This window comes from Asterias amurensis, chromosome 13 (genome assembly GCF_032118995.1).
Source record: "Asterias amurensis chromosome 13, ASM3211899v1".
Lineage (NCBI taxonomy): Eukaryota > Metazoa > Echinodermata > Asteroidea > Forcipulatida > Asteriidae > Asterias > Asterias amurensis.
In genome coordinates, this window is record NC_092660.1 from 6764777 (window position 1) to 6779272 (window position 14496).

The 14496-nt window shown below is 37.0% G+C and overlaps 1 protein-coding gene across 2 annotated transcripts in view; it reads left to right on the forward strand.

Moving 5' to 3' along the window:
• Nucleotides 1-620: 620 nt before the first annotated feature.
• Nucleotides 621-14496, forward strand: part of LOC139946050 (uncharacterized) — a 30513-nt gene continuing 16637 nt past the window's right edge. Inside the window, exons 1-5 of one of the 2 annotated variants that reach the window (XM_071943640.1) lie at nucleotides 621-862; nucleotides 2752-2877; nucleotides 3594-4293; nucleotides 4807-4930; nucleotides 8863-8924. In XM_071943640.1, coding sequence (XP_071799741.1) covers nucleotides 2872-2877; nucleotides 3594-4293; nucleotides 4807-4930; nucleotides 8863-8924 — 892 coding nt within the window. In that variant the 5' untranslated portion in view covers nucleotides 621-862; nucleotides 2752-2871. Of the gene's footprint in view, nucleotides 863-1036; nucleotides 1212-2751; nucleotides 2878-3593; nucleotides 4294-4806; nucleotides 4931-8862; nucleotides 8925-14496 lie in introns of those variants that run through there. The other variant, XM_071943641.1, reaches the window with a different exon arrangement.

Sequence of the window (14496 nt, forward strand, 5' to 3'; positions counted from 1 at the left end):
ATTGTCCACAACTATGACATCATCCTAATGGTATGCAACATGGTATGCAATCAAATTCACGACATTGCAAAACAAATCGCACTCGTGTGCGCACAAATTCGTGATTTGTTTCACGACATTGCATACGTGTGCGCACATATTCGCAAATTGTTTCACGATATTGTATCAAGTGCATATATTCGCGATTTGTTTCACGACATTGCGTACGTGTGCGCACACGTTTGCGTTATGCGATGTCCCTTCAGGGCCACCATACATAAACCCGTTTCATATACTTCCTGCGAACTCGTATGCGAAGCGAATTTGATGAGAATTTGACGTCACAACCCTCCTTTCGCATCGATATTCGCAAGTGAGTAGAGCGGAGTTCAACTGCTGCGAATTATTTGTTGCGAATTTGTGACGTCAACATTCGCTTCGCATTTGCACGGAGTATGAACCCGGCTTAGTAGGATTTTATTTATCATTCAATATGCCCTCTCCTATCACATTAAAAAAAATACAAATTTTCTATAACAAAATTATTTGAAGAACTGGGCTAATCAATTTACAACTTTTAGAAGTTCTATTTCTGAACACATTTCTTGCAAAGGAATGGACGGCTGTGTGTGTGTGTTGTGAATAAAAAAACATTGGGTTGAAAATGAAAATACTTTTCTCACTTTTGTAATGCCGCCCTCTTGTGACAGGACAAATATGTTTGTTGTGAGGAAAGTTTCATACACCGCATGAAATAGTCGTCGTGTGAAACACAGTCAAGCATACATACAGTGAACACATCGTGAAAGTCAACATGTCGTGCCAAGAAATTTCTGACGAATTGTACGAAGACGTGACAGTTTCTGACGAAAAACCTTCGCAGGTAACCCTCGCGTCTTGTTCCCAAATGATTTGTTCAGCTGAATTTTTTATTCAGACTTCGTTATTGTTGTTGATAGACGTAGGGAAAATGATAGCGGATTTCCCGTTCATACACAGGATGCGCTGATCTTTTTTTTTAACTGTACTTCCGCATTCCTATTTCGTTGTGTGCAATCAATGCAAGCCTAGTTCTTCCTATTTTCATGTCATTATTGCTCCTGCTTTGCTGTAACTAACTCGCTTTTTTTGTTTCGCTTGTGATGGAAACTGGTCCCTACTTGTAGCTGTCATTGAATGCAGTTGTTGAGACATTCTTAAAGTTAAAACCTGTCGGTCGGTGTTGCAAAAGAGTAAGAAACATTGTTTAAATTATTGTTTTTATTTTAAATTCTGCTTTTAAGTTTTACCTTTTACCTTACCTTAATTTAACAAATTTAAGCTTCTATTCGGTCAAAAAAGGTTAAAGGACGGATTAGTTAATAACTATCACTTCCTTACAATACAATGTGTGATTACAATACAATACTTCCATTCAATTGTTCCCCATCTTGTTGTTTGTAGATAAAGCAATTTCCTAAATTGCAATCCATAATTTTATTGACGCTTTCAATGTTAATTAAAATTAAGACATTTGCCGAGTATATTTTGTCATTTCCTTGTTAATTTAATGGTGTTGTAATCACAAAAAGCGTTTCCCCTGTTTTTTATTTTTTTAAAGCAAGCAGCTTACTGGTTTAATCAATTAATTTCATGCTTTAGGCCAATTAAATTGATTGGTAGTTTCTCGCCAATCCGTCTCTGAATGTGTATGACGAAGTGTCATGGACTTTTCAGAGTTTAATAATAATATGACTCCTTTTTTATTTTTGTTTTTCTAAATTGATATGAACGTTTTCCATGCAGGCAAAAATTCTGTGTGGGCACTGACGAGAAATCAACACTTCAAATCATTTCAAAATTTTTAATTTTCAAATGCAGAAAATAAATGCCAAACAACATTTTTGTGCAGACATTACAGCGATAAGTTTTGGGACATTTTAAATGTAACACCGCTCAAAAAGGCAGTTGAAACTTTTTTGGTATGAAAATCATTTTCAATGCAAAATATCAGACTGTCATTCAAAGGCAACGCAAAGTAAATTATTTTGTGTGAGTTGTATAAAAAGTAATATGAGGTATCTATCACAAGTGACATGTAACAAATATCAATCCATTGAGTCCCACCCATCACCATGGCAACTGCCAATCACTTGCTCCCATGAAAAGACTCACAGCTTTGTCTTCTGTCCAAGCAGAAAGCTGACATGGCTAAGCACTGCCTACAAAATTCACAACGTACTTATTAAAATGGTGTCGGCTTTTTTACAACTTGTTGTATCAATGCAACAACCTTGCACCTTGCATAGATTTCCTTCAAATAGCATTATCTGTTTTCTCGCTCCCCAAATGAACACACTAAAACAAAATGCTACGGTTTTTTAACACAGTTTTACTCAAGATTAAAAGTAATGCCAAATACAGCCCTGTTTATGCTTCCTGCGAATGTGAATGTGATACAAATTTTGATGCCACAAATTCACAACAAATATTTCGCAGCAGATGAAATGTGCTCAACTCCAGCAAAACATTTGCCGCGAAAAACAGGGCTGTGATTTCAAAATTCATACCGCATTATCATTCGCAGGAACTATGAACTGGGCTTCGTTGCACTGACATAGCAATTTTGTATTGAGATTTTTTAATGCGTGTGAGAATTTCTTTTGGACACTGTGGCGTAGTCTTGGTTGCACCTTGCACTACGACCATACTGGCCATGAGGGGGTAGGGCTTGATGGATTGGTCTAGTACTAATGATGTTTTTTTAAAGCTGTAGTAATGCTGTTTTTGTAGGTGTAATCCCACGCTTTGCAGTATTCTTAATCAAGCTTTGTTCTGTGGTGGCTACATGAGGCACTCACCTTAAGATTTATGCGTAGATGATGCAGTGAACAACAACTACAAACCATCAAGATGACGGTAAGTTCAAAGATGCATCGGTTAAAATGAGGAAAAGTTTTGTAAGGATTTAAAATGAAAAAAAAATTGCTGCGTACGTAGACCCAGTAACTAAACTATCCTCCTTTAAATTTTGTTTTAAACATCTTTGGTTGACAAGGGTTAGTACAACTGAAAGGATTTTGTCAATGTACACAAAAACATTGAAAACCTGGTATTAAGTCTTTTTTAAAACCTGTTTTACTTTTTATGCAAATGAAGTGTCTTCCTCACTGATTAACATAATTTCCCTGACAGGACAGCCTTACCAACATTTACGGTCTGGAATTCTGTAAAAAAAACTTGTTGTTGAAACACAATGAAAACCCGACCATGCAGTTTCCATTTACACACCTAGATGTTTCTATTTAGGTGCAGATAATGGTCAATGCTCTACTCTACACCATTCATTATGTCAAACTGTCCGGTTACACAAACAATGAGAAAGACAATAAATTCACATAAAAAGTTTAAAGAGACAACGGTAATCCATTTCACTATTTGCAAAATCTTGCACTCCCTGGGTCCTATTCTTGGTTCCAAGACCCTGGTGTTTGCTTGCACAACAATATTTTGACGGAACAAAATAATTTCTAAATTAGTCTTTACCTTTTCAAGGTTGTTTTAATTGTCCCCTTAGGAGATCTGTATATTGATGTTTTATAGGAATTTAAAAAAAATATATTTTGACCTTGCAGGACCAATCTGTGAAGAACCTTGCCTCTATTTTCAACCAATCCATCCAGTCACCAGGTGGCATGGGTCGACCAGTGGTATCCCCCAAACCCGGCGTCGCTGCAAAGCCACCAACCACTTCCAAACCGGGAAAACTTGACTTACCTAACAGCACTCAAATAATTGGCGCCAGCCTCCGCTCGCCCTCCAATGGCTCTCACAATAAGACACCAACACATAAAGTCTCGCCAACACACAAGGCTGCTTTACCTCTCGGTGGGGCATTACTAGGACCCAATCCCAAAGACATCTTGAATATTAAAAACCATCTTAAAAAACCACCGATGCCTCGGCCACCGATATCATCGACAGCTTCAGAAGGTAGCAAAGTAGACTTTAAGAGGTCTCTCAGGAAGGCGCCCATTGCAGTCCCGCCTCCAAAGATAGGAGGCTCCCAGAAACCCATTGAAGAAGAGGAGAATACCGACCCCAAAGAAAACATCTCCACTTCAAAATCGGATGGAGACAGCTCCTCGCTTTCCTCTTTCACTAGTGATTCATCCATCTCAAGACGGGGTTCTTCTGGACGAGGGTCTTCGGGGGCAAGTCCGTGGAACGGAAGCAAGAAGCCGAGATTAGAACCATTGCCTCCTCTGGATGTCCTTGGAGCACCTCCTGCAAAACCAGCTAAACCACCTAGTGTTAAACTCCCTAAAAGTGCTGGTAAGTGTTTTAAAAGATCATTTGAATAGGATGGTAGCAGGCTTGGAATGTCCTCTAAATGGGCAAGTCAATTATATTTTGCACAGGGCACTTACTTTGGAAATTCTTGAAGTCTTTCCAAGGTTCCCAAGGCAAAGACCAGGGGCACCATAGGCCATGATGTTTGTTATTACTTTTTTGGCCCAAATTCATACAGCTGCTTCAGCGCATCAAATAGTTATTTTTGTTGTGTAAACGACAGCTAAATCCCCAAGTCACATACACCTTCTGTGACTACTCCAGCCTGCTCAATTTTGCTGAGATCACTGCTCTTGCACGAAGCTGCTGGCTGCTGACTACCTTCTTCTCAGTGAGACTGCACAGCGCGAGAACGCTGGTCTTGCGGAGGGGCTAGCAGTCGGAAAAAGTCAGAATGCTATCACTGCGACAGACATTTAATGACTTATCCTCAAGTCAATAATTCACACTGTACAGCTCCTATAAGATCTATTTGAAAAAAATTTGTTTTGACAGCGCCCCCTCCTGTAAAACGTAAGAAGCCATCTGTAACTGCTCCTCCAGAAGAGGAGGCGGGTGAACTTTACGATGATGTGGATCTTGACACAGCAAGAGGAGCAAATAAGAGATATTCACTCATGTAAGTAGCTCATCTATTAAAGACACTGGACACTAATGGTAACTGTTAAAGACCAGTCTTCTTACTTGGTGTATCTCAACATATTTATGCATAAAATAACAAACCTGTGAAAATTTTAGCTCAATTGGTCGTCGAAGTTGTAAGATAATACTGAAAGAAAAAACACCCTTGTCACATGAAGTTGTGTGCTTTCAGATGCTTGATTTTGAGACCTCAAAATCTAATTCTGAGGTCTCGAAATCAAATTAGTGGAAAATTACTCCTTTCTCGAAAACTACGTACTTCAGAGGAGGTCGGTTTTCACAATATTTTACACTATCAACAGTTCCCCATTACTTGTTACCAAGTACGGTTTTATGCTAACAGTTTTTTGAGTAATACCAATAGTGTCCACTGCCTTTAAGTTATAAAAACAAGTACTGGATCTTTAGAATGCATTCTTGAGTTGTACAAGTTTAAAGGCATTGGACACTATTGGTAATTACTCAAAATAATTGTAAACATCTAAACTGGCAACTGAGTTTCTGGGCATGTTTCACCATGGTTCACAGAGTCACTGTGGTCATGGTTCTGTAGACGCTGTCAAAAGGCAACAAACAAAGATCAAATTAAATATTTTCATGGAGTTGTGCCTAATGCCCTTTAATATCGAAAACCTGTACCTTTCACATACATGTACCAGCCAAGTTCTTTAAAGATTTTTAATTTGTTAAACATTGCCAAACAGAAACTCTCACTTTTAACTTGTACAGAATTGTTAGGACTCATGGTGAACTCAAATAGATTTGAAACACTTGGCTTTAAATAAACCCAATAGACTTGACATGAATCCAAGTGTCATAACTCTTTCTTATATGGTTTGAAACTTTGAAGGAAAACAGTTCACTTAGGAGGACACTGTTTTTATAACAACTTGGATATAAAACATTGGATAATTCAGTAACACACAATTGTCTATTCATGAAATCTTCAACAAGAGCCTCTAATCCCTTTATGTTATATCATGTCCAGAGGGGTCCCCATGCCCCCCCCCCAAAAGGATCCTGTTAAAAATGTTGAAGATTCCCAGAACACAATGGTATATAGGCCTAATGGGGGGGGGGGGGAGTTACACTGTGCCACTTTGTAGAGCACTTATAGAGCACCTCTTGCTAATGTTACATTGTAATCTAAAAGGGGAATTCCCTAAGTTTTACCGTCCTTTTCATCATTGTTGATGTAGTGCAAACAGCCTTGGATGAGATTATGGAAATCACTCAGTTGTGTCATGGATCTTTTCTAGTTTATTGCTCCATGGTTGTGTCATGGATTGAAAGGCATGGTGTACTCTGGGTGATTACATACGTACTCCTAAAATGACTGTAAAAACTTATTTGTAAAGAGCACAGAGCACTGCACGGAGAGCTGTTTTATACTATGTAAATTGTTAGCAACGATTCCCTGTGAAGTTTGTAGTTTTATAGAAAGAGGTAATTTTTCACCACAAAATTTCAATCTGAGGAAAGCTTCAGTATCCCAAATTGTCACAGATTTGTTATTTTAAGCACATGTTGGAACGGACAAAGTGAGGATACTGGAGAAGGCAAGACTAAGGAGAAAATAAGTAAATTTTCCTATAACCTAAAGGTTCAATCTGCCGATACAAATACTTCTTAAAGATACAGACACGCAAAATATATCACAGGGGGAAAGGGATATTTTTTTCAGAGTAGCCGTAACCATGCCATAGCAAAAAATACCCATATTGAAACCATCAATCTACAAAAAAAGGAAGACAACAAGGTTGCCAGCAGAAGAGATCCCCCCCCAAAAAAAAAAAGCATCAGCTAAACTATTTGGTGTACGTACCTCTGCAATTTAACTAGTGGCTATACTGTTTAGCAACTATTGCCTGTTTTTATAGGACTTGATACTTTTTTTATTGCAAAAAAATCCCATTTTTTTTATGAATGACTGTAGTTACATCATGTTAATTTGTGGTAGTTCATGTAACATATAGCCTCTTTCACAGTAGACTTAATTACTTGGGAAAATATATTCCAAACCGACCATTGTGTAATGTTGTGTAATGCATTTTGAAAGAATCTGATACTATGCACAATGTCTTGTTGTGAAAATTTAAGAAGTGCCCAAATCCAAAATGTCCACGTTCTACAGCTCAAATTTCGAAGGCTTTTTCGTTCTCTTTCCTTCGTTTATATGCCTCTAAATGTGCCTGAAACCCACGTCGTAAAAACTTGGTGCTCCGCATTCGCATGCACAATATTTGAACATATTTGCCCCCTCCCCACAAACAAGTTTGGTCTGGACACGCCCTTGTTCTGATGTGCCCCTCTAGACAATTTTGTGCCACCCCTTGTGCCCCCTAAATGTTTACCTTTCTTACACTGCTGTGTGAAAAGGGCTTTATGTAATGAGTAGTGTTTAGGGAAAAAATTGTTTCCATGTTTCAGTCAGCACGCTTTTTAGATCGTCTTTAAAACATTGTCTTTTGGAAATTGGTGGACTATTTAAATAGACTTGGATATGAAAACACCTGTTGTATGTTTCCCACAATAACTTATACTTCCAGCTTGCATTTTAATTAAGATTATAACCTCAAATTTGTCCCATTGGAGAATTTAACGAGTTGTCAGACACAGGAAGTTGCTCTTAACTCATCAATCAGTTGGTGACAATTTAAATCACTGTGAAAAGTAGAACCACAGACAGGCATGTTGATATAAATATCTCTACTCAAGAAAAAACTTGCTTTGCAATTAGATAGCTCCATGAATAAATATGAAAAAACAATGCTTGAATTTGGGGTAAAATTAAAAAGGATTACCGGACCAGAATATAAATGAGAAAGAACTTTTCAAAAGTAATTGTAATAATGATAACTTTATTTGCATTTCACTTTTCTACAAATTTGACACAAAGCACTTAAAGGAACACGCTGCCTTGGATCTGTTGAGTTGGTCTTTGAAAAGCGTTTATAACCGTTTGTTATAAAATGCATATGGTGAGAAAGATGTTTTAACAGTACAATTCAATGATCCACACAAATATGTCTCGAAATTGCGTGGTTTTTCTTTTACTTTGCGAACTAACACGGTCGGCCATTTATTGGAGTCAAAAATTTGACTCCCATAAATGGCCGACCGTGTTAGTCGATGAGATAAAAGGAAAACCATGCAATTTCGAGTGATACTTGTGTGGATCATAATATTCTACTTTTAAAATATCTTTCTAAACATATGCATTTTATAACGAACGGTTACACATACACGCTTTTCAAAGACCAACTCAACCGACCCAAGGCAACGTGTTCATTTAAGAAATTCAAAAGCAACCAAAGAAAGAAATAGAGTAGAAAACTACACATTTTACAAACAACAACAATGCAGTTTATAACAATACAAATTAGCGTAACTTAGCTCAACTTAGCGTGGATAGAGGTTTATTTCATGTTAACTGTTTCCATTTGAACAATCACATAGAGAAGATCCATCTTAATCATTTTTGTAAAGGCTGGTTTAAAGTGGGTTGGGCGATGGTCGCGTGATGGAAATTTTGACGCTCAATCATAAAAAGACACAGTTTTTGGGCCTCAATCTTAGGATCGCGCACAAGATTTCCATCGCACGGCCATCGCGCGACTGACTATAAACCGGCCTTTATGGGTTAGTATACTTTGATACTCAAAGGCTTTACATACAGACTCAAACTCAAAGTTTGAACGTCATTTCTTTTTACCCAGTGAGGTATTATTATTATTTTTTAATCACACAAGACTGCTGGACTTGTTCAGTCCAAAGTTAACTGGCCCGATGTTAAAATAACTGGCCTCATCGCCTGCGGTCCAGGGTGTAAAACTTTCGGACATGTATATTTGCTGGGCCGGCTAAATTTGTAAAAATGTTTACATACTGGCTTTTGTTTGTTTACAGACCAACGATGGATTCTGATGAAGAAGAGATTGCAGAAGATCTCCTCTATGATGACACAGAAGGTGAGTAAAGAACATAAGAGGCCCCGATAACGACAATGAAAACGAGAACGATGAAAATGCACGCCCTCTATTGGTTGAATGAGCATGGGCGTGTTCTGCGTGGAGAATTTCCACCAATCGAGGGCGTGAATTTTGTGTGACCGGGCCTTAAAGCCTGGTTCATACCTCCTGCGAATGCGAAGACATTTTTGACATCACAGGACTGTTTTCTCAGCGAATATTTCGCAGGAACTTTTTAATTTTATGCGTTTGCGAATTTGTGATGTCCAAATTCGCATCGCATTTACATTTGCAGGAAGTATGAACCGAGTGGGGGAGGGGGGGGGGGTTTCAAATGCAAAACATTTGACTTGTCTAAACAAATATTATTTGTTTAGTCTGGGTAGTGCCCTTCTATTCTCATTTCTTTGGAAAAGTCAATACCTTGTCAAACTTTGAGTGTAACACCATTATAGTTTCAAGAGAAAAACTCTTTAGTTGCTGAGAATGTTACTTTTTAGTCTATTTGTGGTAGCCTTTGTTGTCAGTTCTGTGGACTATTCAATGTGTCAGCATTATCACAAAGTAGTGAATTTTGTCTACATTGATTTTAAGCATGAATGAGAAATCACTATATTTGAGTTAATATCAAGTGGTGAATACTGATTTATAACTTGTCTTATGTTTTAAAATACTTTGCACTGTTGCCAAACATGCATTCCATAACTTTTTGTTTTTACAACTTGGAGAATCATGTTATTTTTTTAAATTTAGAATGTTTAAAAAATGGCAAACCCCGGCCAAGTATTGTTTTGTACACAGCGCTCTGTTGGTAATCTTGTGTCAAATTAGTTTAGGATCTAGTAATTTCAACCAAACTGCTGGAAACAACAGATATAAATAGTTCTGTACATTCTGGTTCTGAACGGAATTTTGTTACATATAAAAAAGCTGATATTAGAAATGGTAATGGTTGAGTAATGGGAGATTTTTAGACAGTCCTTTTTCACAGTATTGTTCATGCTCAGACCTACGCGCACACCACTGAGCATGTGAGAGACGCAAAAAAAGACTTTTATGTCTGCTGCCGCCAGCGTCTCAAAAGTCTCCTATATGGCCTGTAACAGTATTCTGTTGCTCTTTGCAGAGATGCCAAGTCCAGTGGCCAGCTATGCGTGAGATTTGTACACACGAGCGCGATTTGGCAATGCATTGTCGTAAAAAAAAAATTTGGTCTGGCCATAATGTGTGAGAAACTGGTTGCTGTGCGTGTGAGCGTGAGACAGAGCCCAAATGCTGGAGTCTCACACCTAATGCGCAAGACTTGGTACATGTAGGTCTGACTTTGAGCACTATGCCATTGAATGTTCAAATATAAAACCTTCCTTGTCTCAGATTATCATGGCATTATTTGTTTAGTCTCTCTGCTGATTTTGCAGGAAAACATTGGTAACACAATATATACATCTGCCCAATGAGATATGATAGTGTCAACAAAGACATAGCAGTCCAAAGATCAATCAGGATATTGGATGTATCTGTTACATGGGTAGATAAAGTCATTGCCTTTTTACCTCAATTTGTGTTTAGAGGGGATTCTTGTTGTCCAGAGCAAGGTCCATGGCCCCCTCCTTAGACCAGCACTCGTCTATTTTTTTTTTCAGGCATGATATTTTTCCTACCTTTATGTTTTCCTGATTGTTTTCTCCTTCTTAAATCTTTAAAATTGTGATTAAATATATTAGAAATGTCTATGAAAGCATACACCATTCATGTAGGTCAATCTATGTACTCATATTCATAGTTTGGTCAAAGGACACAGTATCATGCCTGTATTTGGGTCTGTCCACACTAATGGGTCTTTTTGGTTCCAAAAGATAACTTTTGGGACTGTGACTGGGAGGGTACACAAAATACAACATTTTTCCCTGTATTTTTTTTTGTACAATTCTCTGCTGATAGTGAGTGTGCTTACCAAACAGTATAACAAATGTCTTATTATTTAAGAAGTTACGCAGTTTTCTTTAAGACACATTGTTTGTAACGAGGACAGACATTTTGTATTGGAATTGACTAGAAATGGATGACACAAACAATTAATTAATTGATTTACTCAAAGGTTAATTAAGTTAGACCCATTGCCCCTATTTTTATGGTTATCTGTAAAAACCAAGAGTACCTTGAGGTTTTTCAGCTGGTATGAATGTTTGTTTTTAACATGGACAGACATATTGTGACAAATATCTGTCCATGTTACAAACCTAATATCTTCAAGATAATTCCCTGTAGTTTCTTGAGTACCCACGCAGATGTCTTGGTTTTGCCTGGAAACATTCTTTGCAGGGACAGCATTGTAGGGGACAACATTTTTGGCAATCTGTTTATATTATTATGCCTTTCTCACCATTTATGTACGAAATGTCTGTCCAACATTCCCCTGTTACAAACATAATCATCTTGAAGATGATCCCCAGTTATTGCTAAAATACAGATAAATGTGTCTTGCTCTTTGCAAACAAAAACCTTGAAGTGATTTGGAATGTGCATGGGAAACAAGTTTGACAAAAGTTTTCTTGTTTATTTTTGTCACCCATTTATAAAAAAAAGTCACATCAAATGGTCCCATTAGTGTGGACAAACCCACTTATACATTAACATTTGGCAATCCTTCAGGTTTTTTTACTATTGCCTAAATCAACTCCTGTTGATATCTTGTGAGACCAATGCATTTTTTCTTTTCTTCAGTGAAGGGCACTTCTCTTTTTGAATATTTCAAGGGACATCAAGGCAATGAATAGGAGGGGGTTGGAGGCAATTGTCCGTGGAGTATCAGACCAGAATAACATTCTGACAACTGGTCGAGAATAAGTTACACAAAGGCCACTGAGGTCTTACCATCTAGGCCCAATTTCATGGCTTCTGCGTGTGCATACTTCACGTTACTAGGCATTCTATCGTAGGGCTAGCGTAGAAGTTCGGCGCTTGCACGTAAGCGGGGAATCGCGATCGTAAGCGCAGAATTCGGCGGTAAGCAGAGCCATGAAATTGGGCCCTGTTGTCCTGGTCTTGGCCTTGGTTCTTTTTTAAAACGTTCTCATAGACTTAAGATTTTTCAGTTGAAGTGCTCTTTACAAAATGACAATCTGGCCTTGCCTTCTCAAAGATGAAATTTAAGGCCTGTCACATATGGGGCGCCGTCTGTCAATTAATTGTTTAGCACTTTTAAGGCATGTTTTTACCATGGTTTATAGCAATTAGATGTAAACCATAGAAAGTGTTGCCAAATCCTTTTTATGGTTTACATACCAGGGGATTTTTTGTGTGTAAGTTTATGGTTTACAAACCATGAACCTGCAACAAACATTTATAAATCATGATTCATAAACCATGGAATTTTTACGCATCTTTAAAACATGGTTTATAAACCAGAAAAAAATGAAGCATCAAATTCATGATTTACAAATCATGGTTTATAAACCATGAAAATTGGGTCATCTTAAAACATGGTTTATAAACCATGAAAATTTAAGCATGAAAATCATGGTTTATAAACCATAAAAATAGAAGCACGAAAATCATGGTTTAAAAATAATATTATGGTTTATAAACCATAAAAATCGAGGCATTTAAAAAACATGGTGTATAAACCATGAAAATTGAAACATGAAACTCATGGTTTACAAATCATGGATTATAAACCAAAAAAATTGAAGCATGAAAAAACGTGGTTTACAAATCATGGTTTATAAACCATGAAAGTTGAGGCATCTTGAAAACATGGTTTATAAACCATGAAAATTGAAACGTAAAAATCATGGTTTATAAACCATGAAATCAGAGGCATCTAAAAACCTGGTTTGTAAACCATGAAAACTGAAGCATCAAATTCATGGTTTATAAACCATGAAAAAATGTGCACTCACAAACCATGGTTTATAAACCATAAAAAATGTGAAAAAATCATGGTTTATAAACCATAAAAACTGAACATGGGTTGTGTTCAACCTCCTTCCTATTAAAGCATTCCTGCTGATCATCCGTCGCTGCCGCGCTAGATCCAGTGATTCCCATCCCATCGGATACAATGCACGTGCAGTGACATAGATGCCCAAATAGTCACTGCTCTCAAGTCCGCAATGGAATTTGACTGCGTATCTATACTGGAAATGACAGAGGTCAGAGGTCAAACTATACGCCGGTTTTTCATGGTTTATAAACCATGTTTTCAAGATGCCTCAATTTTCATGGTTTATAAACCATGATATGTAAACCATGTTTTTCATGCTTCAATTTTTATGGTTTATAAACCATGATTTGTAAACCATGATTTTCATGTTTCATTTTTCATGGTTTATAAACCATGTTTTTTAAATGCCTCAATTTTTATGGTTTATAAACCATAATTTTTAAACCATGATTTTCGTGCTTCTATTTTTATGGTTTATAAACCATGATTTTCATGCTTAAATTTTCATGGTTTATAAACCATGTTTTTAAGATGACCCAATTTTCATGGTTTATAAACCATTATTTGTAAATCATGAATTTGATGCTTCATTTTTTTCTGGTTTATAAACCATGTTTTAAAGATGCGTAAAATTTTCTTGGTTTATGAACCATGATTTATAAATGTTTGTTGCATGTTCATGGTTTGTAAACCATAAACTTACACACACAAAATACTACTGGAATGTAAACCATAAAAAGGATTTGGCAACACTTTCTATGGTTTACATCTAATTGCTATAAACCATGGTAAAAACATGCCTTAAAAATGCCAAACAATTAATTGACAGACGGCGCCCCATAGTCGCAAGCCATTTGTTTTTGAGAGAGAAAAAAACACATAATTCCACAAGAATGTCATGTACCTGTGGAACAGTGGAACATTGTTGCTTAGGTTTTGTGACTGTTAACTTATTTTGTACTTTTATCTCATTGTGTGGGAAAAGTTTTCTCACATAAGATGAAGTTCAGCTGGATTTCTTTTCTATAACAATAGACACTGTTAAAGTTTATAACAGCTAACTTTTCAGATTCCAGACAATGAACGCAATGAACTTTCAGACAATGAACACTCTCAAACTTTGCAACAGGTAAACTTTCAGATTAAAAAACATGTAAGCATTGTGAGTTTTCTTTGAATTCTTCCAATGGTTCTGTACATGGAGGCCTCTGTAGTGTGCCAGTATTAGGCGCCAGTATTAGGCGCGATATTTACATTATAAAAACACAAGTGATAAGGTTTCGTAACACCTTGTGCAGCACAGACTTTTTGGCTTTTTTTTTTTTCACTGTACTTAATGTTGGACTCTCTTATCAATTCTTTGAAAAGACTTAATGTGTTCAAAGGTTAGTTTGCGCCACCCTCTAAGAAACAAAATACAGCAGGGCGAGCTTGAATATAGTATTATGTATATCTGGTTTGCGGTAACACCATGTGTATACATGCCAGGTAGATAATGTTCTTTCGAAAGCTTGTCTTGCTCTAATGTACTGTAATGGTCAAGTTATGCTTTCGATTATTTGTTATTCTTCTGGGCTCCTTTTTTCTATTTTGGTATGAGGTTTGGGATGATTATGAAAGTAAGGT